The 26,524-nt window shown below is 34.9% G+C and overlaps 1 protein-coding gene across 1 annotated transcript in view; it reads left to right on the forward strand.

Moving 5' to 3' along the window:
- The window catches only part of LOC148944413 (uncharacterized), a 207,711-nt gene that overhangs the window by 42,695 nt on the left and 138,492 nt on the right, over nucleotides 1–26,524 (forward strand). The window contains exon 2 of the mRNA XM_089100464.1: nucleotides 17,111–17,308. Within this exon, the coding sequence (XP_088956590.1) occupies nucleotides 17,165–17,308 (144 nt within the window). The 5' untranslated portion in view covers nucleotides 17,111–17,164. The remainder of the gene's footprint in view (nucleotides 1–17,110; nucleotides 17,309–26,524) is intronic.

Here is a 26,524-nt window from a genome sequence, read left to right on the forward strand (position 1 = left end):
AGCCACAAACTCTGACAGCCCAGGCCCAGCATGACTTTGTAGTGTGTAATTTTGTATCAATTACCGAAAGATACGTTTGATATTTGCAGTAGTAAAGCATCTAGTACCACAGCCAGTGATTGCGTAATATGCCTTACCACGGGCCAGGCATCTATATATTTGAACCCTACGCCTGAGGCATGGATATGTGTGTAGGTTTTCAATGCATTGGACGGTTACCAGGGTCATTTGCAAAGAGGTACCGTTTCTATAGATGGTATAGTAATTTTAAATATCATATGGAATTTGATTGAAGGTATATACTTTGCGTACGCGCCCGTACCAAACAGGTTTTTCTGGTAATTCTATTCTAGAGGGGCATTACACCCTTTCAAAGAGAGTGAGTATCCTCTCACATAGCCTTATGATTCTACAATGCTCGCGTACAAACAGGTCTTTTGATCTGGTTAAGTGGGTATAATCTGGTTTGGTTTGCTATTGCGAGAGGACTCAAGCGATTTCTTTCTTTGTCATGAGATTTACGTAATTAATTAAACCTGTATTATAAAACCAGCGTGTCTTGTTTCGTTGTAATGCAATTATTTTTTGTATATACAAAAAGGGGTAATGAGATATGCGAGCATTTGCAAAAAAGGGGTAATTAATGTTGAAAAGGGTAATTACTTCTTTAGTTTACGAGATTTGCGAATTTTTTTTGCGAAAAGATCTCAGTTACATACGGATTCAGTTACACGGGGATTAGTTAAATGAGGTCAAGTTGCCTGGGGGGTTCAATAGCACGAGGGGTTCAGTTGCATGGAGGAGTTCAGAAGCTTGGGATTCAGTTACATGGGGTCGGTGGTCGTTATAATACACAAGTTCTATTTGAACAGTGTTGTGAGATCCCCTATCACACCCCCAAAGGACTCCGATCCCACCCAACCCAAACCGTGTATTATCGAAGTTACTCTGTGGTCGTTTCATCGTTGGTATTATTTGATTAATTGACTGTTTGATCAATGACAATAACGTTTGATAGATTTTTTTTACGTGAAATACTCTAGTTTCTTTTCTTATTTTTGAAAACATTTTGGAATAAACTAAATTTCAGTTGGGGTGGGGGGGGGTGGAGGGGGCAAAATGAGGTCTGGGGTGAAAATTTGGTCTGAGAGAGGCAGTTGTCCCCTCTGTCCCATAGGAAATTACGCTCCTCAACCCAGCCCCTTGCCACTTACTGACAGGGGTGAATCCGGGGAGAGGGTTAAAAGTTCAAGTGCCCTGTTTAAGCGACCAAAAAACTGAAGGGGCAACTAAGCTCCATTCAATGCTCAATTTCCCCAAAGTTATAGGGGTCGTGTGTGTCTCTTTGGGCTATGTGTATCTCTTTGGGAGCGTTTGAATCTTTTGGTTACTAAAGTATTATATTTTTATCATGTTTTAGGATATTCGATTAGGATTAACTTAACTTCATTCCTTGAGTGTTGTCGGGAGTAACACGTAAGTACCAAATTTTGAGTTCACTGCAGGGGATTTTCCACAAGGAGAATTTTCCATGGGGAGGGACTTTTCCAGGAGGTGAATTGCTACAAGTTTCGTCCACTAGCCTGAACGATGGAAATTCAATAGCTCAGAATTGAGGTCTTAGTCCACCAGCCTGAACGGTGGAAATTCACTAGCTCAGAATTTGGGTCTTAGTCCACCAGCCTGAATGGTTGAAATTCACTAGCTCAGAATTGGGGTCTTAGTCAGTGTTCAGATTGGAGCGTTGGGGTCCGACTATCAGGGCTTTTATTTGTCAAGACCTGAATGCTAAGCGATGGACATGAACTCGATTGGGAACCCATTGTGAAAATGGAAAAAACAAAAATATATTGTTGGTATGTGTGAAGAGCATGGCATGGTTACCGCTAGGGCAACAGTCTAACCGTTAACGGTTTTAGATATCCGTGAATAAGTTCTAAAGTGAGAGTGGAAGTAGTGACAAAGTTCTAGTGCCCTGTTTAAGCGACCAAAAAACTGAAGGGGCAACTAAGCTCCATTCAATGCTCAATTTCCCCAAAGTTATAGGGGTCGTGTGTGTCTCATTGGGCTATGTGTATCTCTTTGGGAGCGTTTGAATCTTTTGGTTACTAAAGTATTATATTTTTATCATGTTTTAGGATATTCGATTAGGATTAACTTAACTTCATTCCTTGAGTGTTGTCGAGGGTAACACGTAAGTACCAAATTTTGAGTTCACTGCAGGGGATTTTCCACAAGGAGAATTTTCAATAGGGAGGGAATTTTCCAGGAGGTGAATTGCTACAAGTTTCGTCCACTAGCCTGAACGGTGGAAATTCAATAGCTCAGAATTGGGGTCTTAGTCCACCAGCCTGAACGGTGGAAATTCACTAGCTCAGACTTGGGGTCTTAGTCCACCAGCCTGAAGGGTTGAAATTCACTAGCTCAGGGAGCGTTTGAATCTTTTGGTTACTAAAGTATTATATTTTTATCATGTTTTAGGATATTCGATTAGGATTAACTTAACGTCATTCCTTGAGTGTTGTCGGGGGGTAACACGTAACTACCAAATTTTGAGTTCACTGCAGGGGATTTTCCACAAGGAGAATTTTCCATGGGGAGGGAATTTTCCAGGAGGTGAATTGCTACAAGTTTCGTCCACTAGCCTGAACGGTGGAAATTCAATAGCTCAGACTTGGGGTCTTAGTCCACCAGCCTGAACGGTGGAAATTCACTAGCTCAGAATTGGGGTCTTAGTCCACCAGCCTGAATGGTTGAAATTCACTAGCTCAGAATTGGGGTCTTAGTCAGTGTTCAGATTGGAGTGTTAGGGTCCAACTATCAGGGCTTTTATTTGTCAAGACCTGAATGCAAAGCGATGGACATGAACTCGATCGGGAACCCATTGTGAAAATGGAAAAAACAAAAAAAAACAAAAATATCTTGTTGATATGTGTGTAGAGCATGGCATGGGTACCGCTAGGACAACAGTCTAACTGTTAACAGTTTTAGGTATCCGTGAATAAGTTCTAAAGCGAGAGTGGTAGTTGGGACAAATTTTTTGGAAGTGCCCCGCCTCACCTGCCCAGAGTCTCAGGCAAGTGATCATAAATTTGAAAAAGTGGAAATTGGCTCAGATTTTCTAAACTGAGCTGCGACAATGAATAGATACTCTTGGGAAAGTGATTAGAGACGCTGGACATCCGTGAACAAGTGCTCAATTGAGAGAGGAATTTGGGACAGTATTTGGGGGCACCCACCCGCCCAGAGTCTCCGACAAGTGACTCTAAAATTTAAAAAACACACAGAGACGACAGACAAAAAGAGACGAATCAAACACAGAGAGGAAAAACACACATAAACGACACATAAAGACGACACATGCACAGAGACGATACGTTTTAATTCAAAAGTGTGACCCTAGGATTTCACTTTTCAATCTAGAAGAGTTTAAGTGTCCTAAATTTGAAGTGGGCTATCACCGCCCTGAAGACGAGATTAGGTTCTTCGCACAGTGGATACCTAAGAACATACCTGATCGGGATAAATCAATAATACATTTTAAAAACTATCCTATTTCATGGGACCATCGTTTGTGGTTTTTTAATCGTTAAAACTATTTAATATTTTTATGTAAACATTTTTTTTTGTTTTTTTTTTTTTTTTTTCTCAAAAAAAAAAATCTGTTAATACATTTAAGCAAAAAATATGTTTAATCTTAACCCCTTAATGTTCTTTAGAATAGTTCTATTGTAAGCAAGTAACAAACTCTTTCCTGAAGTCACCTCTTGGATACACAATACAGAAATTTTCATTAAAGAAATTATGAAAAAATTGTAAGTAAGTAGCAAATTCTTTCTTGAATTCACCTGCTGGATTAATTATTTATTTTAGTAAAGTAATAATTTATTTTAGTAAATTAATAATTTATTTTAGTAAAGTAATAATTTATTTTAGTAAAGTAATTATTTATTTTAGTAAAGTAATTATTTATGACGTTATGTCTGCTTTACAAAAATATTGGATGAAGCGTTTTATTATAATACTTCAACATAATTAAAAATGAATATTAATAAATTAATTAAATTAATAAATAGGAGTTCAGTAATGATAAACTCGCACGGTTTAGTACAGATGGTTTTGTAGTGCAGTGAGTTGTTACTAGTAGTAGTCTTTTCATTTTTTTTTTTGCAAGCCATTCATAATATAACTTAAATGCATTCTGATATTTTCTTGATAAAACATAGCCATTAATACATCAGATTGTTTTGTATTGAAGTGAGCTGTTACTAGTAGTATTATTTTCTTGTTTTTTTCAAGAAATTCGTAATATACCTTAAATGAATTCATATATTTTATTTATAAAACATAGTTGTGACTACATAAGATGGTTTTGTGATGCAGTGAGTTGTTACTAGTAGTAGCAGTTTCGTGTTTTTTTTTTGCAATCCATTAATACATGAAAAAATTAAAAGTAAGTAACAAACTCTTTATTGTTTTCATGACTTAGATAAACGATGTAGAAATTTAATTCAAGAAATTATGAAAAAATTCTCAGCAAGTAACAATTTCCTTCTTGAAGTCAACTCTTATGTAGAAATTTAATTCAAGAAATTATGAAAAAATTCTCAGTAAGTAACAATTTCTTTCTTGAAGTCAACTCTTGGATATACAATAAGGGAATTTCATTCAAGAAATTATGAAAAAATTGTAACTAAGTGGCAAATTCTTTCTTGAATTCACTTGTTGAATAAACAAAAAGAAATTTCATTCAATAAATTATGAAAAAATTCTAAGTAAGTAACAAACTCTTTATTGTTTTCACGAGTTATATATACGATTTAGAAATTAAATTCAAGAAATTATGAAAAAATTCTCAGTCTAAGTAGCAAATTCTTTCTTGAATTCACCTGTTGGATAAACAAAAAGACATTTCGTTCAAGAAATTATGACAAAATTCTAAGTAAGTAACAGACTCTTTATTGTTTTCACGAGTTAGATAAACGATGTATAAATTTGTAAGCAATTAACACATACTGTCCTGAAGTAACATCTCGGATACACAATTCATAAAATACATTTAATAAATTATCAAAATCTGGTTAGAAAGAAGCAAATTCTTTCTTGAATTCGCCTCTTGGATAAACAAAAAAAGTCTGTTAAGTCAAGAAATTATTAAAAAAATCTAAATAAGTAAAAAATACTTTCTTGAAATTAACTCATGGATACACAACGCAGAAATTTCATTTAAGAAATTATAAAAAATTGTAAGTAAATATCAAATTCTTTCTTGAATTCACCAGCTGGATAAAAAAAAAGAAATTTCGTTCAAGAAATTATGACAAAATTCTAATTAAGTAACAAACTATTTCTTGAAGTTACCTCATGGATACACAATGCAGAAATTTCATTTAAGAAATCACCTGCTGGATAAACAAAAAAGACATTTCGTTCAAGAAACTATGACAAAATTCCAAGTAAGTAACAAACTCTTTATTGTTTTCATGACTTAGATACACGATGTATAAATTTAATTCAAGAAATTATTAAAAAATTCTCATCAAGTAACAATTTCTTTCTTGAAGTCAACTCTTGTTAAAGAAATTATGAAAAAATTCTAAGTAAGTAACAATTTCTTTCTTGAAGTCAACTCTTGGATACACAATACGGGAATTTCATTCAAGAAATTATGAAAAAATTGTAACTAAGTGGCAAATTCTTTCTTGAATTCACTTGTTGAATAAACAATAAGAAATTTCATTCAAGAAATTATGAAAAAATTCTCAGTAAGTAACAATTTCTTTCTTGAAGTCAACTCTTGGATACACAATACGGGAATTTCATTCAAGAAATTATTAAAAAATTGTAACTAAGTGGCAAATTCTTTCTTGAATTCACTTGTTGAATAAACAAAAAGAAATTTCATTCAAGAAATTATGACAAAATTCTAAGTAAGTAACAAACTCTTTATTGTTTTTCACGAGTTAGATATACGACGTAGAAATTTAATTCAAGAAATTATGAAAAAATTCTCAGTCTAAGTAGCAAATTCTTTCTTGAATTCACCTGTTGGATAAACAAAAAGACATTTAGTTCAAGAAATTATTACAAAATTCTAATTAAGTAAAGAACTTTCTTTTTTTTTCATTAGTTATATAAACTATGTAGAAATTAATTTCAAGAAGTGATGAAAAACTTCTCAGTAAGTAACCATGTTTATATTGAAGTCAACCGTTGGATACACAGTACGTACATTTCATTAAAGAACTTATGAAAATATTTTTAAGTAAGTAACAAACTCTGTATTGATTCCACCTCTTGGATATACAGTACAGATACTTCATTCAAGAAATTATGAAAAAATCGCAAGTAAGTTACTTTTTTTCTCTTTATCACAAATAATGTTCACTTAGATACATGATGTAGAAATTTACTTCAAGAAATTATGAAAAAATTCTCAGTAATTAACTATTTCTTTCTTGAAGTCAACTGTTTGATACACATTACGGAAGTTTCATTCAAGAAATTATGAAGGTATTTGTAAGTAAGTAACAATCTCTTTATTGATTTCACCTCTTGAATATACAGTACAGATACTTCATTCAAGAAACGTGATTAAACACGTTTTGAAACTACATGCTATTTGCATGCCTTTCATTGGCACCTTTCCAAATGAGCGGGGATTCCCCACTGTTTCCTACACATTGCGAAAAGTGAGCAGTACGAGAACTCCACGTTTTCAACCAGACTGGTTTTTTAGACAACACACCCACAGAGATGACACACACACACATAGAGACGAGACATGCACAGACACGACACACAAACAGAGTCATAGTGAGAGAGATATCCAAAAGTTGGGTTGATCTAGGTTCACTTAGAGTGGCGCGCCACTCTAAGTGAACCTAGATCAACCCAACTTTTGGATATCTCTCTCACTATGACTCTGTTTCTGTGTCATGTTTGTGCGTGTCTCGTCTCTATGTGTGTGTGTGTCATCTCTGTGGGTGTGTTGTCTAAAAAACCAGTCTGGTTGAAAACGTGGAGTTTTCGTACTGCTCACTTTTCGCAATGTGTATGACACAGTGGGGAATCCCCGCTCATTTGGAAAGGTGTCAAGGAAAGGCATGCAAATAGCATGTAGTTTCGAAACGTGTTTAATCACGTTTCTTGAATGAAGTATCTGTACTGTATATTCAAGAGGTGAAATCAATAAAGAGATTGTTACTTACTTACAAATACCTTCATAATTTCTTGAATGAAACTTCCGTATTGTGTATCTAAGAGTTGACTTCAAGAAAGAAATTGTTACTTACTCAGAATTTTTTTATAATTTCTTGAATTAAATTTCTACATCATGTAGCTAAGTGAAAATTGTTTTTGATAAAGAAAAAAAAAGTTATTTACTTGCGATTTTTTCATAATTTCTTGAATGAAGTATCTGTACTGTATATCCAAGAGGTTGAATCAATATAGAGTTTTTTACTTACTTACAAACATTTACATAATTTCTTGAATGAAATTTCCGTATTGTGTATCCAACGGTTGACTTCAAGAAATAAATTGTTACTTACTGAGAATTTTTTCATAACTTCTTGAAGTTAATTTCTACATCTTTTATCTAACTCGTGAAAACAATAAAGAGTTTGTTACTTACTTAGAATTTTGTCATAATTTCTTGAACGAAATGTCTTTTGGTTTATCCAACAGATGAATTCAAGAAAGAATTTGCTACTTAGAATGAGAATTTTTTAATAATTTCTTTAATTTAATTTCTAAATCGTATATCTAAATCGTGAAAACAATAAAGAGTTTGTTACTTACTTAGAATTTTGTCATAATTTCTTGAATTAAATTTCTTTTTGTTTATTCAACAAGTGAATTCAAGAAAGAATTTGCCACTTAGTTACAATTTTTTCATAATTTATTGAATGAAATTCCCGTATTGTGTATCCAAGAGTTGACTTCAAGAAAGAAATTGTTACTTACTGAGAATTTTTTCGTAATTTCTTGAATGAAATTTCTTTTTGTTTATTCAACAAGTGAATTCAAGAAAGAATTTGCCACTTAGTTACAATTTTTTCATAGTTTCTTGAATGAAATTACCGTATTGTTTATCCAAGAGTTGACTTCAAGAAAGAAATTGTTACTTACTGAGAATTTTTTCATAATTTCTTGAATTAAATTTCTACACAAAAGTTGACTTCAAGAAAGAAATTGTTACTTGGTGAGAATTTTTTCATAATTTCTTGAATTAAATTTCTACATCGTGTATCTAAGTCATGAAAACAATAAAGAGTTTGTTACTTACTTGGAATTTTGTCATAGTTTCTTGAACGAAATGTCTTTTTTTGTTTATCCAGCAGTTGATTTCTTAAATGAAATTTCTGCATTGTGTATCCATGAGGTAACTTCAAGAAAGAGTTTGTTGCTTACTTGGAATTTTGTCATAATTTCTTGAACGAAATGTCTTTTTGTTTATCCAGCTGGTGAATTCAAGAAAGAATTTGCTATTTACTTACAATTTTTGATAATTTCTTAAATGAAATTTCTGCGTTGTGTATCCATGAGGTAACTTCAATAAAGGATTTGTTACTTATTTAGAATTTTTTCATAATTTCTTGAATGAAATGACTTTTTTTTGTTTATCCAAGAGGCGAATTCAAGAAAGAATTTGCTACTTACTTAAAATTTTTTGATAATTTCTTAAATAAAGTTTCTGCATTTTGTATCCGAGAGGTGACTTAAGGAAAGGGTTTGTTACTTGCTTACAAATTTCTATATCGTTTATCTAACTCGTGAAAACAATAAAGAGTTTGTTACTTACTTAGAATTTTGTCATAATTTCTTGAACGAAATTTCTTTTTGTTTATCCAACAGGTGAATTCAAGATAGAATTTTCTACATAGACTGAGAATTTTTTCATAATTTCTTGAATTTAATTTCTACATCGTATATCTAACTCGTGAAAACAATAAAGAGTTTGTTACTTACTTAGAATTTTGTCATAATTTCTTGAATGAAATTTCTTTTTGTTTATTCAACAAGTGAATTCAAGAAAGAATTTGACACTTAGTTACAATTTTTTCATAATTTCTTGAATGAAATTCACGTATTGTGTATCCAAGAGTTGACTTCAAGAAAGAAATTGTTACTTACTGAGAATTTTGTCATAATTTCTTGAATTAAATTTCTACACAAAAGTTGACTTCAAGAAAGAAATTTTTACTTGCTTAGAATTTTTTAGTAATTTATTTAATTAAATTTATACATCGTTTATATAAGTAATTAAAAAAATAAATATTTTTTTAATTACTTTTATTTTTGTATTGTATTATTGTATTTCAAAAAAAAAAACACGAAAGTTAAAAAAATATTAAAAAAAAAATGCATAAAAAAAAACAAATAATCATTAAAGAAAATTTTTTATAAAGAAAAAATATGAATTAATTAAATTTATATTACGAATTGCTTTCAAAAAACACGAAAATACAAATACTATTAAAAGCTCACTGCACTACAAAAACATATTATATTTTCACGGATATTTTTTATCAATAAAATATCATAATGAATTTAATTTATTTTATTAACGTCTGGCAAAAAAAAAAAAATGAAAATACTACTACTATTAAGAACTCAATTCACTAAAAATCCATATGTACTAAACCGTGCGAGTTTATCATTACTGAACTCCTATTTATTAATTTCATTAATTTATTAATGTTCATTTTTAATTCTGTTGAAGTATTATAATAAAACGCTTCATCCAATATTTTTGTAAAGCAGACATAACGTCATAAATAATTACTTTACTAAAATAAATAATTACTTTACTAAAATAAATTATTACTTTACTAAAATAAATTATTAATTTACTAAAATAAATTATTACTTTACTAAAATAAATAATTAATCCAGCAGGTGAATTCAAGAAAGAATTTGCTACTTACTTACAATTTTTTCATAATTTCTTTAATGAAAATTTCTGTATTGTGTATCCAAGAAGTGACTTCAGGAAAGAGTTTTTTACTTGCTTAAAATATAAATATTATAAATAAAATTAAGGGTTTAAGATTAAATATATTTATTGCTTAAATGTATTAACAGATTTTTTTTTTTTTGATAAAAAAAAAAAAAAATAAAAACAAAAACAAATTTTTACAAAAAAAATAGTAATTAGAGTTAAATCTTAAAAATACAAAAACTGTGGTCCCATGATAGAGGATAGTTTTTAACATGTCTTATGGATTTATCCCGATCAGGTATGTTCTTAGGTATCCACTGTGCGAAGAACCTAATCTCGTCTTCAGGACGGTGATAGCCCCCTTCAAATTTAGGACACTTAAACTCTTCTAGATTGAAAAGTGGACTCCTAGGGTCACACTTTTGAATTAAAACGTATCGTCTCTGTGCATGTGTCGTCTTTATGTGTCGTTTCTGTGTGTTTGTCCTCTCTTTGTTTGATTCGTCTCTTTGTGTCTGTCGTCTCTGTGTGTTTTTTAAATTTTTTAGTCAACTGTCGGAGACTCTGGGCGGGTGGGTGCCCCCAAATACTGTACCAAATTCCTCTCTCAATTTAGCACTTGTTCACGGATGTCCAGCGTCTCGAATCACTTTCCAAATATTATCTATTCATTGTCACAGCTCGGTTTAGAAAATCTGATCCAATTTCAACTTGTTCAAATTTAGGATCACTTGCCTGAGACTCTGGGCAGGTGAGGCGGGGCACTTCCCATAAATTTGTCCCAACTTCCACTCTCGCTTTAGAACTTATTCACGGATACCTAAAACCGATAACAGTTAGACTGTTGCCCTAGCGGTAACCATGCCATGCTCTACACACATATCAACAATATATTTTTTGTTTTTTTTTTGTTTTTTCCATTTTCACAATGGGTTCCCGATCGAGTTCATGTCCATCGCTTTGCATTCAGGTCTTGACAAATAAAAGCCCTGATAGTTGGACCCTAACTCTCCAATCTGAACACTGACTAAGACCCCAATTCTGAGCTAGTGAATTTCAACCATTCAGGCTGGTGGACTAAGACCCCAATTCTGAGCTAGTGAATTTCCACCGTTCAGGCTGGTGGACTAAGACCCCAATTCTGAGCTATTGAATTTCCACAGTTCAGTCTAGTGGACGAAACTTGTAGCAATTCACCTCCTGGAAAATTCCCTCCCCATGGAAAATTCTCCTTGTGGAAAATCCCCTGCAGTGAACTCAAAATTTGGTAGTTACGTGTTACCCCCCGACAACACTCAAGGAATGAAGTTAAGTTAATCCTAATCGAATATCCTAAAACTTGATAAAAATATAATACTTTAGTAACCAAAAGATTCAAACGCTCCCTGAGCTATTGAATTTCAACCATTCAGGCTGGTGGACTAAGACCCCAATTCTGAGCTAGTGAATTTCCACCGTTCAGGCTGGTGGACTAAGACCCCAATTCTGAGCTATTGAATGTCCATCGTTCAGGATAGTGGACGAAACTTGTAGCACGTCACCTCCTGGAAAATTTCCTCCCCATAGACAATTCTCCATGTGGAAAATCCTCAGCAGTGAACTCAATATTTGGTAGTTACGTGTTACCCTCGACAACACTCAAGGAATGAAGTTAATTTAATCCTAATCGAATATCCTAAAACATGATAAAAATATAATACTTTAGTACCCAAAAGATTCAAACGCTCCCAAAGAGATACACATAGCCCAAAGAGACACACACGACCCCTATAACTTTGGGGAAATTGAGCATTGAATGGAGCTTAGTTGCCCCTTCAGTTTTTTGGTTGCTTAAACAGGGCACTAGAACTTTGTCCCAACTTCCACTCTCGCTTTAGAACTTATTCACGGATATTTAAAACCGTTAACGGTTAGACTGTTGCCCTAGCGGTAACCATGCCATGCTCTACACACATACCAACAATATATTTTTGTTTTTTCCATTTTCACAATGGGTTCCCAATCGAGTTCATGTCCATCGCTTAGCATTCAGGTCTTGACAAATAAAAGCCCTGATAGTCGGACCCCAACGCTCCAATCTGAACACTGACTAAGACCCCAATTCTGAGCTAGTGAATTTCAACCATTCAGGCTGGTGGACTAAGACCTCAATTCTGAGCTAGTGAATTTCCACCGTTCAGGCTGGTGGACTAAGACCTCAATTCTGAGCTATTGAATTTCCATCGTTCAGGCTAGTGGACGAAACTTGTAGCAATTCACCTCCTGGAAAATTCCCTCCCCATGGAAAATTCTCCTTGTGGAAAATCCCCTGCAGTGAACTCAAAATTTGGTACTTACGTGTTACTCCCGACAACACTCAAGGAATGAAGTTAAGTTAATCCTGATCGAATATCCTAAAACATGATAAAAATATAATACTTTAGTAACCAAAAGATTCAAACGCTCCCAAAGAGATACACATAGCCCAAAGAGACACACACGACCCCTATAACTTTGGGGACATTGAGCATTGAATGGAGCTTAGTTGCCCCTTCATTTTTTTGGTCGCTTAAACAGGGCACTTGAACTTTTAACCCTCTCCCCGGATTCACCCCTGTCAGTACGTGGCAAGGGGCTGGTTTGAGGAGCGTAATTTCCTATGGGACAGTGGGGACAACTGCCTTTCTCATACCAAATTTTCACCCCAGACCTGATTTTGCCCCCTCCTCCCCCCCCCCACCCCAACTGAAATTTAGTTTCTTCCAAAATGTTTTAAAAAATAATAAAAGAAACTAGATTATTTCAATAAAAAAAAATAAAACAACCTTTTTGGAATGTTAAAAACCCGAAATTTAAACAAATATTAGAACCGTTGAACCAACCACAGCGTAAATTCGCTACTCCCCAGGAGGGGATGGTATGGATCGGAGTCCTTTGGGGGTGTGGTAGGAGATCTCACAACACTGTTCAAATAGAACTTGTGTATTATAACGACCATCGACCCCATGTAACTGAATCCCAAGCTTCTGAACTCCTCCATGCACCTGAACCCCTCGTGCTATTGAACCCCCCATGCAACTTGACCTCATTTAACTAATCCCCGTGTAACTGAATCCGTATGTAACTGAGATCTTTTCGCAAAAAAAATTCGCAAATCTCGTAAACTAAAGAAGTAATTACCCTTTTCAACATTAATTACCCCTTTTTTGCAAATGCTCGCATATCTCATTACCCCTTTTTGTATATACAAAAAATAATTGCATTACAACGAAACAAGACACGCTGGTTTTATAATACAGGTTTAATTAATTACGTAAATCTCATGACAAAGAAAGGAATCGCTTGAGTCCTCTCTCAATAGCAAACCAAACCAGATTATACCCACTTAACCAGATCAAAAGACCTGTTTGTACGCGAGCATTGTAGAAGCATAATGCTATGTGAGAGGATACTCACTCTCTTTGAAAGGGTGTAATGCCCCTCTAGAATAGAACTACCAGAAAAACCTGTTTGTACGGGGACGTACGCAAAGTATATACCTTCAATCAAAGTCCATATGATATTTAAAATTAATTTACCTTCTATAGAAACGGTACCTCTTTGAAAATGACCCTGGTAACCATCCAATGCATTGAAAACCTACACACATCCATCCCTAAGGCATATGGTTCAAATATATAGATGCCTGGCCCGTGGTAAGGCATATTACGCAATCACTGGCTGTAGTACTAGATGCTTTACTACTATTTGCTATGCCAGTGACATATTTTAACCAGTCATTATGATTGTTTTAACAAACTAATGATTGGATGAGTTATTGATTATATCTAATATGTCCTCATTAAATTTTGTTTGCTGAATGAATTTCCTAAGTGCATCCGAAATTACGTTAAACATTGTCCAAGCAGAAGTATAGCGATTGTATGCTAAACTTCACTTGAATTGAGCATACCCTAAATATTGACCAATTTGGAAAATTTTTTCCCATGTTGTTAAATTTTGATGTAGACAAAAATGGCAGGGTGGGAGGTTTATAATTCTGAAGTGAAAAAATAAGGACCACCCTAATGTATAGACATGTATTACTTTCAATTCATCAATATTCAGAGATTATTTTGGGAACGGAGATAGTTATTTAAAAGTTTACGAATAAAAATATTTTTATGGCAGAATTAGCAGTAGGCTATGAATTCAATATAGAAGTCCAAAATCAGAATGCAGTAAGTATTCACTGTTGCGTTTGATTTCTACCAAATTCACTATTCAAATTCATGATTTGATTACTAAACTGAGACGATACATAGTAGGCTACACTATCGAAAACTATTCTGTATATTCAAAATTTTTACCAATTCAGACTCTTGGCAGCGGACAAAAGTTCTTGATTATTGAAAGTATTCTAGTATCAACAAGAAATTTCTCACAGTTTCAGTCGCATTCAATTACGACAATATAATAAAGAAAGAATATCTTTCAAATATGGTACCCTTAATAATAGTCAAAAGCAATCGGAGGGTGAATGTCCCCCGCCCCCACGGCCATCATTTCCCCAAACACTTTTTATTCACATTTTAATATAGCCATTTTGTTTAACGTAGCTGAAGGGTTTGGAAATCATGTCTTTGAGTATGACACCCCGCCCCCCCCCCAACAGCCTCTAGGGCTAAGGTTATAAGTTATGCCCTGGAGGCATATAAGGTTTTTATAGAAAGCTTTATTGTAAAAACTTCAAAAAAGGCTCATTCGAATGGAAATTGAGAGGACTATTGCACTTTTTAATAGTCGAAAGTAATCGAAGGGAGAATCACCTCCTCCCCCCATGCCCATCATTTCCCTAAATATTTCTGATTAATATTTGGATATGGCCATTTTGTTCAACGTAGTTGAAAGGTCTGGAAATTATGTCTTTGAGGATGACAATCCTCCCCCCATAGCCCTCAGTACAAGGGTCGTAAGTTATGCCCTTGGGGCATATAATGTTTATATAGAAAGTTTTGTCGTAGAAGCTTCAAAAGGGGCTCATTTGATTGGAAATTGAGAGGACTAGTGCCTGTTTTTAGTTGAAACTGATCAGAGGGCCCATACCCCCCTCCCCACGCCCATCGTTTCCCCAAATACTTCCAATTAAAATTTTGAGATAGCCTTTTTTTTTAACATATTCGAAAGGTCTAGAAATTATGTCTTTGAGGATTACAAGCCCCCGCAGCCCTCAGGGTAAGGGTTTTAAGTTGTTCCCTGGGGGCATATAAGGTTTTATAGGAAGCATGGTCATATAAACTTGGGGGGGGGGGTTCATTGGATTGTAATCATTCGCTCTAGTGCACGTTTTAAGTCAAAGTGATCGGAGGGAAGCTGCTCGCACCCCCTCTCCCCACACACACACACAAATATGTCGTATTGTCCCGAAATACGTCTAATAGACATTTGGATATAGCCATTCTATTCAAAATAGTCTAAATATCGTATAACAAGGCTTCTGGGGTTGAAACAAACCCCAGAGATTAGGGGCAAGGGTTGTAAAATATGCCCAGTGTGTATTTAAGGTTTTTATGGAAAGGATGGTTGTTTAACTTAAGAAGAGGCTCAGTCTTTTTCCCTGAAAAAGACTATGTCAATATAAAACGAACTGAAATTAATTTAAAAAAAACTTTTTCCTCCAGGTTTGCAAGCTCCTTTCCCTCCAAATTTAGTAAGTAGTCGCGAAAACGAATATTTAAGTAAAGTGCCAGTGTTATTACCCAAAAAAATCTAAATAAATATTCGAGGTGTGTCATTTTTTAAAAAGAAACAAATTTTGCTTGCCTCTTCATCTAGTTACTGGGCTTACCAACCACAAATCAGTATGAATAAATAAAAGAAACCCAAAACAAACAGAAATTATAATAAATAACAGTCAATCTCAAAACGAGCAGGCACTAATATGGGTAGGGTTTTAAGCTCTTATGCTTTCTAATAGTCAGAATATAATTTGTACTTTACTGAAAAAAAAATCTTTTAAATGTTTTCAATTTTATAACTATAAAAATCAAAAATTAATTAAGATTTTAAGGAATAAGTATCAACATATGTATTTTAAACTGACAATGCACACTTTTTTTCAGTAAATTCATTTGGATTTTTTTCAGTAAAATACAGATTATATTCTGGCTTTTAGAAAGCATAGGGGTTTAGAACCCTACTCATATTCATTTCTGCTCGTTTTGAGTTTTACTCGGTTATTTATTTTAATTTCTGTTTGTTTTGGGTTTCATTTATTTATTGATACTAATTTGTGGTAGTTGTATGCCTGGTAGATTATTTGATTCTGCTTTGTTCATTTTTGGTTTAATGGAGTTCTTTGCTTTTTTTTGAAAAATTTATTTTGTGGAAAAAGTGTTTTTAATTAATATTATTCAAAGATAAGGCCTTGACTATAGCTCTTCTATCAACAGAATCGAACGCTTATTCATAATCTATTAAACTGAGGACCAAAGGTATTTGATTACTCAGGTACTTCTCAATTATTAATTTAAGAGTAAAAATTTGGTCAAAAAATCCTCTACCCTTTCTAAAACCAAACTGTTCTTCTCTTATCACTGCGTCTACTTCATCTTTTAGTCTAAAAAGTATCATATTACCAAGTAATTTGCTACTTACAGAGACCAGGCTTATGACTCGATAATTCCCACACTCACTCTTATCACCTTTCTAATACAGTGGTTTTAATTACCATTTTCCTAAAATCACTAGGTATTTCCTATTTTTGAAAATCATATTGATAATCTTTATTAACTTGTTTCTAACCCAAGAGTTCCCATATTTAAGAAATTCATTTACCACAGTATCAGCACACGGGGCCTTATTATTTTTAATCTTTTCAGTACTGTCACTAATTCTTCCTCACAAAACAAATCTTCTTTCACATCCAAGGTATCACAAACTTTTTGAGAATGTAAATTTTAAGAAGACGGAATCAATTCCTTTCGCTACAATATACTAGTTGTTGAATGTTAGGACATTGATCTTTCATGTTCGACCATTAGATTCCTGAAAAGACATAACAAGAAATTGATCTTCATACGTTTCTTATTACATGGTAGTTTTAAAAGAGTTTAACCTTAGATGTTACACTCAATAATTTGTTTACAAGCCCAAAATTTTGCTGTATATTTTTTTGTTCGATAAAATATATTTTTTTTTTTTAAGTTTTAGGGTAGTTTTCTGCAAGAAGATGGTTTTTGATCGGCAACTTTCAACAAAATGGTTTTCTTGAGTGGCCAGCTTCCGATATGCTCTATTGTTCGTCCTGCTAGGAATACAATCAAACTTCTAGTTCTTCTTACACTATGCACTTCAGTATCCAGTGAAGACGAGAATTGCAGTGCTAGAATTAAATTTTTTACGGTAAGTGGCAAAATACATATACTTATTCAAGATCTAAAAGCTTATTCTAGTGACTGTCAACGTATGTTACTTTGAGGATAAATAAGGAATTAACTTCCAAGAGGACGTTTAACACCGAAATTATGCAGCTTAAGATTGTTTCTTCCAACCCTAACCAATTATAAAAGTGTCTTTTAGGCTTCTAGAAAATTATTTTTAAAAAATCCCTCTTGACATCCCCAATCTTGACTAAAAAGAAAAAAAAAATCAGACCCAAAGGCAGCAATCAAACAGTTAGTGGTAACGAAGTGTAAGTAAGGAGCGACCCTGCTCAATAGTAACCGAAACTCTAAGAAACGGGATTTTGATATCAATAGATACATCAAAAGAATCAAATTTTAATACTGATTTCAAATATATAAGTTTCATCAAGTTTAGTCCTACCCATAAAAAGTTAAGTGCCTGAGAAATTTGGCTGATTTTCGAAAATAGGGGGAAAGACCCCCTAAAAGCTATAGAACCTAAATTAAAAGCACACCATCAGATTCAAAGTATCAGAGAACCTTACTGTAGAGGTTTCAAGCTCCTATCTGCAAAAATGTAGAATTTTGTATTTTATGCCAGAAGAAAGATCACGGCTGCGTGTTTATTTGTTTTTTTGTTTTTTTTTCCCCAGGGGTGATCGTATCAACCCAGTGGTGCTAGAATATCGTGAGAGGGCTCATTCAAACGGAAATTAAAAGTTCTAGTGCTCTTTTTAAGTGACCAAAAAATGGAGGGCTACTAGGCCCCCTCCTACGCTCATTTTCCCCCCAAAATCACCCGATCAAAATTTTGAGATAACAATTTTGTTCAGCATGGTCGAAATATAATAACTATGTCTTTGAGGATGACTTAATCCCCCACAGTCCCTGGGGGAAGGGCTGCAAGTTACGAACTTTGCCTAATGTTTACATATAGCATTAGTTATTGGGAAGTATAAAGACGTTTTTTTTCAAGGGGGATTTTTTCCTGGTAGTGGAGGGGGGTCGGGGGATATGTGGGACGATCTTTCCATGGAGGAAGTTTTCATGGGGGAAGGGAAATTTCTATGAAGGGGGCGCCGGATTTCCCAGCATTATTTAAAATATCTATCAGAAATTAATTAAAAAAATTAACAATTTTTTCAACTGAAAGTAAGGAGCACCATCAAAACTTAAAACGAACAGAAATTATTAAGTGTGTGATTGGGTTCTCCCCGTAGTCAATACCTCGCTCTTTAAGCCCAATTTTTTTTAGTACTCTAGTAAAAATGCATCTATTGAATCAGAAGGGAGTGACGTCACAGTCAGATAATTTATTCATGTTTCTGTTTGTTGATGGTTATTTGATGTTTTTTTCATGGTTCTGTTCTGTTTGATGGTTATTTGATGGGTTTTTTTCATGGTTTGATGGTTATATTGTTGTTTCTGTTCTGTTCTGTTTGTTGATGGTTGTTTGATGGTTATGAGTGTTGGTCAATTTGTTGCAAACCTCGTACCATATAGCTTCTGCTAAAAAGGCCGGTCCTGAAGACAGAATAGAGATTGCTAACGCTGAGACGCACAATGCTTCCCCAAAAGATACTGGGCTGGACTGTGTTCAAGAATCAATAGAAATTTTGGAAAGCAGCATTTTGCAGGAATCGGATGAAATTGCATCTGCATCTGCCACAATCGATCCGGCTGAGGACTCAGAGACTCATTCGAAGTCTGTTGGTCACAAGTCTAAGAAGATGCACTGTGCACAGAAGTTTCGACCAGAGTGGTTGACTGATTCAGTGCTGAAACCTTTCCTTATTCAATCGCCAGACAGAGGCAGAATAGCCTATTGCATATATTGTCAGTGAAAGCTGATGGAAAATCTGACTGTCAAGAAAATTCACGCGACTAGTGAGCTTCACAAGAATAACATAAAAGCAGCATTGGGACAACTGACAGTTGAGAGAGCAGTCGGAAACGAGCAAAGGCAGGAAAAAGAGAACAGTGATAGGATGGTGTCAGCTGCTGAATTACTCCTTGCAGCATGGATTGCAGCTGAAGATATTCCTTTGAGAAAAATTGATACTCTCGTTCTCGTTTTGAAAAAGTCTTTTGGGGATTCAGGAACACCCAAACATGTTGAAATAAAAAAAACTAAATTGACTGGCATTATTAAAAATGTTATAGGATTTCATGGCGAGGACACTTTAGCATCTGTTCTTCAGAAGAACTTTTTTTCAATAATCGCCAACTAAAGCACAGACAGATCAGATACAAAGTCCCTAGTTGTTATTGTGAAGTATGTAGACAGTGAGAATACCGTGAGGGAAGAATTCCTGGCACTACTAAAGGTGGACGACGCAACTGCAAGTGGGCAAAAGAATCTTCTTACGAAGTACTTTAAGAAAGCTGACGTTCCATTAGAAAATATGATTGGGCTTGGTTTTGCTAATGCGTCGGTCAATATGGGGCGCGAAGACGGCCTCGTAGCACAGCTGCTGCGTAAAAATCCGCAGCTGTTTGTCCTTGGTTGCACTTGCCATACTGCTGCATTGTGTGCTTCGGCTGCAGCGAAGCACTTACCTGCTGAAGTCGAAATTTTTGTCAAGGAACTCATCAACTTCATAAGTGCAAGCCCTAAGAGACAGTTGGAACTGAAGGTTTTCCAGGAGTTTTGTGAAATTGCCAACCACAGACTTCTGCAGATTAGTGGCACGCGCTGGTTGTCGCTTGAAGTCGGAATTAACAGATTACTTGAACAGTGGCCAGCCTTGCATTTGTATCTGACAGACTTTTCCTTAACATCGTCGGACAGCTTTACAAGGGATAAAGCCAAAAAGCTGCTAAGTGTGATGGATATAGGCGTGAATTAGGCCTACTTGTACTTCCTCTCGTATATACTGGCAAAGATCAACAAGTGAAACCTTGAATTCCAGTCACGCGGAACAAGGATTCATTGCCTTCTGAGACGTACCCGCGAGCTTTACTTGTCTACTCTGCTGTGTTTCCTTCGTCCTGAGAAACTCAAAGGTAACTTTACTTCCCTGAACGTGAGCAGTCCTGAAAACTTTTTGAAGCTTGAAAATGTTAAGATTGGGATGAATACCGAGTTGCACATTGAGAGGCTATTAGTGGAAGACCGACGTCACTGGGTGCAAGCTATTCGAAAAGCCTGCCTTGCTTATCTTATTGAACTTGCTAAGCAGGTCCGTATTAGGATAAGACTAGATAACCCTGTTCTTACATCTTAGAACTTCTGAATCCACTGAAAGCTATGAGCAACGAAACTATGTCACTTTTCCCTCTTCTACAGAGGTTTAAACATGTTGCTGTTAGAGACTGCAGAACGGAAGGGAAGAGGATGAAGATGCTGGAGGACCTAAATAGTGAGTATGAGGAAATTCCAATCCGAAGTGAATTTATTTCAGAAATAGTATCAGATTTAGTGTCCTCCTACATTCTGGAAGAGGCTTACCAAACTGAAAGATGGTAGCGGGAAAGCCATGTTCCGAGTGCTCCCCAAGTTTATGTTGACCCTCTGTGCTTTGCCTCATGCTTCAGCCGGTGCAGAGCGGCAGTTTTCCAGTTTAAATATTATCAAGACGACTGGGCGAAACTGATTAAATATCGACATAGTTGGAGCTCTCATGCACTCCAAGGAAATCTGCCTCAGAGACACAAGATGCATTTCAGAGTGGGAGATTCCGCCCGCTCCGATTGATAGATGCAGAAAATGGAAGATGAACGCGAACGAACCCGGTCCCTGGGAAACAGAAGAGGGTGCCGGACCGGCGGTTAAGCTTTGAAACAGTCGAATTTGGTCTGTTAAATCGGGCTTTATTATTATTTGTTTTTTATTTTGAATTTCTTTTTTCGGTGTCATTTGTTTTTTTGTTTTTTTTTTGTGTACCTGAAATTTTTTTGAAGCCTATTTATAAGTACATACTGAAACTAAAAACTTTCAGAAAAGTTGGTTAAACTATTGAGTTAGGCTGAGCCTGTCGAAAATTAGGAGGCTGGAAGAAACTGTTTGGACCTAATGAATAACTAGGAACACATTTCCTACATATTTGAAGGCAAATAAGGCGAATGGCCATATTAAGATGTCGCAAAAGCAGAAAAAAAAATACGCACTAGCTACTTTTTATTTTTGTTTTCATTTTGATGAAAAAAGTATTTACTAGCTTTCTCACGCCAATGCGCGTGTCGCGGCGAAAGCAGCGACACGCGCACGTTTTTGGCAACATCTAGTAAAACGGAAGCCAATCTAGTAAATTTTTTCGCCCAAAACTAGTAAAAACCAAATGGTCAGAGTGACAACGCTGTATATGTATACATGCTTGTGATGAAACGCGGTAAAAAAGAAAAAACTATTGTGTAAAAAAACTCAAATGTGCCTGGCGCCGCAAATTTAGCTAATGTCCAAATTATTTCTTATGGCGTTTATAAGCCGGTATGAACTTGCTGATAAAGGGAAGGGGGGTCAATAAATATGTGATGGAGGCATGTGATTTTAACGATTTTCTGAATGGTTTGCAAGATCTTGTTCAGACTTAGTCCAAGAATAAAATTGGATGAATTATTTAAATCATTTTGACCTAAGAGACCAAATCGACCTCTTTTAGAGAAACCCAAAAAGCATACCAATTAGTACCTAGGACAAGGAGAAGCTTATATACAAGAAAATTAGAACGGGGACGTGGAACACCCCGGAAATTGTGACCCGAAGATAGGCCAAAAATGTTTTTTTGACTGGCTTGAAACTTGTATCTGAAAATTGTGAAGGCAAAGGGGATTCCGAAATATATTTATAAAAAAAAAGATCACTTTTGTTCCCTTGGAAATATGACCAGAAATAAAGCCTAACGCAGTTTTTTTTTTTTTTTTTTAATTTTTAAACTTACATCCCACAATTCCTTGGCCAAGGAGACCAAAATAAAAATAAGTAGGAGGTGGTAAAAAAAGGATGCAGCACTATACCCTTAAGGTTCGACCGGTGGTGCTGATCTCCGTCCAAGGCCCTTCAGCCAGGAAGTGCAATGGGGGGATGGTAGGAGGTGCGTATGGAATGTCAAAAATTTGAGGCCCTAAATGTACCAATATTTTTTTTCGAATGACTAAATGCTATAATTTAATACGGTAAGAAAGACATCACTATTAAGAAAGAGGCTACTACCGTATGTTTAAAACTCTCTGAAATCTTGATTTTTATTTGTGCTTTACTGAAAACGACTTTTTTTTATCGTTATTGCATTGAAAAAATTATAAACTGTTCAAACTTACAGGGATTTCCATATGTTATTATATTTTTAACCAACTGGTCTAATTTCATTACTCTGATATGAAATAAATTTTCATCAATACTTTCGCTGTCTTAAATGCGTTCGTTTTAAAATATATAGGAAATCAATTAACGAACTCATTACTAACAAGACAATGTTAAATTTTTCACTGGTTTTATTTAGGCACGAATTGCCGACATTCTTGAATTAAATAGGGCCAAATAGAAAAGTTTTGATTAATAAAACTTCATTTAAAATACGTAGATAAAATTAAATTGAAGTTACGAATATAACTTTTCTATGAAATTGTTTTCTTAGAGAAGATTTGGCTCTATTTAATTCCAGAATGTCGGCAATGTCGACTAAATAAAACTGGTGGAAAATTTGCATTGCCTAGTCAGTAGTTAATTTCTTAATTGATTTGCTATATATTTTAAAACGAATGTATTTAAAAGAACAAAAGAACTTGGGGGCAAGGGTTGTAAGCAATACCCTGGGGAATATAAGGTTTTTATTGAAGGGGTGGTCATATAAACTGTGAAAGACGATCATTTGATTGGAAATTGAATCCCTTTTAAAAAATCTAAAGTGATCGGAGGATAACTAGCCCCCCCCCCCCACGCACTCTTTTCCCCAAATGCATCTGATCGAAATTGTGAGATAACTATTTTATTCAAAATTGTCATAACATCATATAACGAAGCCTCCGGGGTTGACACAACCCCTAAGACCCTGAGAGTTAAGGTTGTAGGTTATGTCCCGGGGGCATGTGAAGTTTTTTTGGAAGGCATGGTTACATAATCTTTGAAGGAGGCTCATTTGATTGGAAATCTAAAGTCTCAGTTACCTTTCTAATAGTCAAAAGTGATCGGAGGCCAACTAGCCCCCCCCCGCCCGGCCGTCTTTTTCCAATTAATTATCCAATCGAAATTTTGGGAGAGGTATTTTGTTACAAAAAAGTCCAAAGATAATATAGCAATGCCTGAATAGTTGACACGATTCCCAAGAGCCCTTTTACAAGGGTTGTAAGTTTTGCCCCGGGAAATATAAGATTTTTATTAAAATGCATAGTTCTAGTGTCCTTTTTAAAAGTCAAAAGTGATTAAAGGGCAGCCATCCTCCCCCACGCCCATCATTTCCCAAAACACATCCAATCAAAAATTTGAGACAACTATATTGTTCAGCATAGTTTGAAGGTCCATTAACTATGTCTTCAGGGATGTTGACCCCCCCCCCCACAGATCTCAGGGCAAGGGCTGTAAGCTAGACAATTTGTCCCTTGTTTACATATAGTATATGTTATTGAGAAAGGTGGGCTTGTTTGACCTTTACTTTCTAAAGAGACGAAGGACATTCAGGTAGGCCTTTCAGATAATGTTGAAGGGTGTTAAACTAAATCAATAGACGTTATATGCATACGGGTTGTCTAAAGGCGAAAACTCAGTAATGAATCAGTATATTAGTTTGGAACTTTCAGGAAATGATAAGAAAGATGATCAAATGACCAAAAATGCAATATTTGCACGCTACTACTACTACTACTGCTACTATTACAGCTAAAGCTATTACTACTGCTACTACAACTACTTCCACTGAAACTACTGCTTCTGTTGGGAATGCTACCAAGGCGGAGGATACTGAAATGAACCTGAGTAAAGGTTGAGGGGAAAGTTGAACCAAATCAAAACAAACTATGTACATACAGGTTGTCTAAAGGGTGTATCAGCGATATTTTTGGAACGGCTTACTGTGCCAAGATGAAACTTCCAGACCTTCATGAGAGGGATGCTCAACTTTTTAGAGTTTTCGGTTGCTATTGGGCTGAGTCGCTACTTACTTACAGTTAGTTACCCCGAACTGCATGAAAAAAACCGGAAAGATTTAAAATATTATTTTCTTTCCTATGAAGAAGACTATCAATTAAAACGAACAGAAATCGATATAAAAAAATAAACTTTTTTCCACACAGCAAGTTTTTCAAAGAAAAGTAGGGATAAAAGCAAAAATGAGCAGAAATAAAGTCAAATAATCGTCCAAGAATAAAACTCCCACTAATCGCCATCAATATATAAATGAAACCCAAAACGAACAGAAACTATAAAAAATAACCAAACCAAACTCAAAATGAGCCGAAATTAACACGAGTAAGGCTGACTCCCCCCATGCCTTCTTAAGACCAGAAAACTATTTGCGGTTTACTAAAAGAAAAACAATAACAATTGAATGTGGATTGGCAGTTTAATATGCATTTACTAATATTTATTCCTTGAAGTCTTAAAATATTTTAATTTATTAAAGCTAAAAAATTAAAACATTTAAAATGTAGGCCTATTTGTTTTCTGTAAAGTGCAAATTATATTCTAGTCTTGAGAAGGTATATTCTGTCAAAACTACTAATTCACGGCACAATGTAATGAGTGCTATGGTCCAGTCAAATTCCCACCCTTTCATTAGAGATTAATGTCTTTATTGAAGCTTAAAACGCTTGAGACTTCATCAGGGGAATTTTTTCAACTACTCGTTTGTTTGTTGAGAATTTCGACTTTGTTTCGCTTATTTGGTTCTGTTTATGACCTTTCATGTCCTGCAGGAACAAGTTTCAAATAATTGACCAGACTAAATTTTAGTGAAAATTATGTGGCTAATACCTCATTTAATAAATCTTCATTACCAACGGATTCTTGTATGAAAACTTAAACTTTGGGTCAAAAACTATGCACCTCTTACATGCACATCTTACATGCACCTCTTACATGCACATCTTACATGTACCTCTTACATTGCGGGTATAAATTGCTGAAAGTAGATAGGCTACAACACATGGAGCATTTTCCCCATGTGTCAAAATTCAATTGTGTCAACCAAAAGCAAGGAAAAACAGCTCTGAATACATTTCTATTGAGGATTTTTTGTTCTTTTGCTCCCTGAAAACAAACAGCTAATTTGAAGAGTTAATAGGCAGCCCCCGCTTTTCAGTTAGTTAATAATTTTCTTTCTCAAAGCTGCGGAAAAACTGCCATTGGAGGCTGATGAGTTCAATGACATTTCAATCCATTCTAACATTTCTTAGTTTTGCTGTGTATTGACGAATTGTTCTCCTCATGAGCTATCCATTTGACGAACTGTGCGCTGTGCCTTCAGAAGCTGCAATATAAAGTTCTGTCTCACAACGAGCTATCGCGCTAAAGTGAACCATATCCGGTAAAGAAAGTTAAAGAGAAAGAACAAGAGTCATCCGATACCAAAATATGCATGAACAATAGATTTTTCCAATACAAGAAGATACGATTGAAGTAAACTTTATAGTTACAAATTAGAATGTTTGAGCTTGGAAAACTTAAGGTGCATGTATCAGGCAATCATGGTTTCTTGAACTTTTTTTTTACTGTAAATGGGCTCTATGACCTTTGCAAGCATTGCATTTCTCTGTCATTCTTTACTAATCATTTAAAAAAAATAAAACTACGACTATCGCTTCCTCCAAAACACTAGAATATTTCGCTTTCTCCGACAAAATTTTCCCAATCTTTCGGAAACTCTGAGTAGTTAACCAAATTACTCTAATTTAAAAGTAAAATATGAACTTAAGCAGGGAACTGGCTCAGAGCTGAAAAGTTTCTCATTAAGAAGTTATGTTTACAATCTACTCAAAATCAAACCTCTCTTGAAGTTATAATCCTAGATTCAAAGTCTCTTTCTATTCTTTTAATTGTAAATTCTGGTTAGATTCTTTTTGAGTTGCGTTTTAGTATGGATGACGAATACATCCAATAAAATGATAAACTCGTGAAATAAGAATCACCAGCAAACTCGGTAATTATTCGAATGTATGAAGGAGGATCGTCGGAAAACCGTGGCTCAAGTTAATCACGCTTTCCCCCTCAGAAGCAACCTAGTATAGAACGAACTCTAACCCATAGTAACCGAAAACTTATAAACAAGTTCTAAGAAAATGC

The sequence above is a fragment of the Artemia sp. Qi Xiang Cuo genome, chromosome 14 (genome assembly GCF_049724085.1).
Source record: "Artemia sp. Qi Xiang Cuo chromosome 14, ASM4972408v1, whole genome shotgun sequence".
Lineage (NCBI taxonomy): Eukaryota > Metazoa > Arthropoda > Branchiopoda > Anostraca > Artemiidae > Artemia > Artemia sp. Qi Xiang Cuo.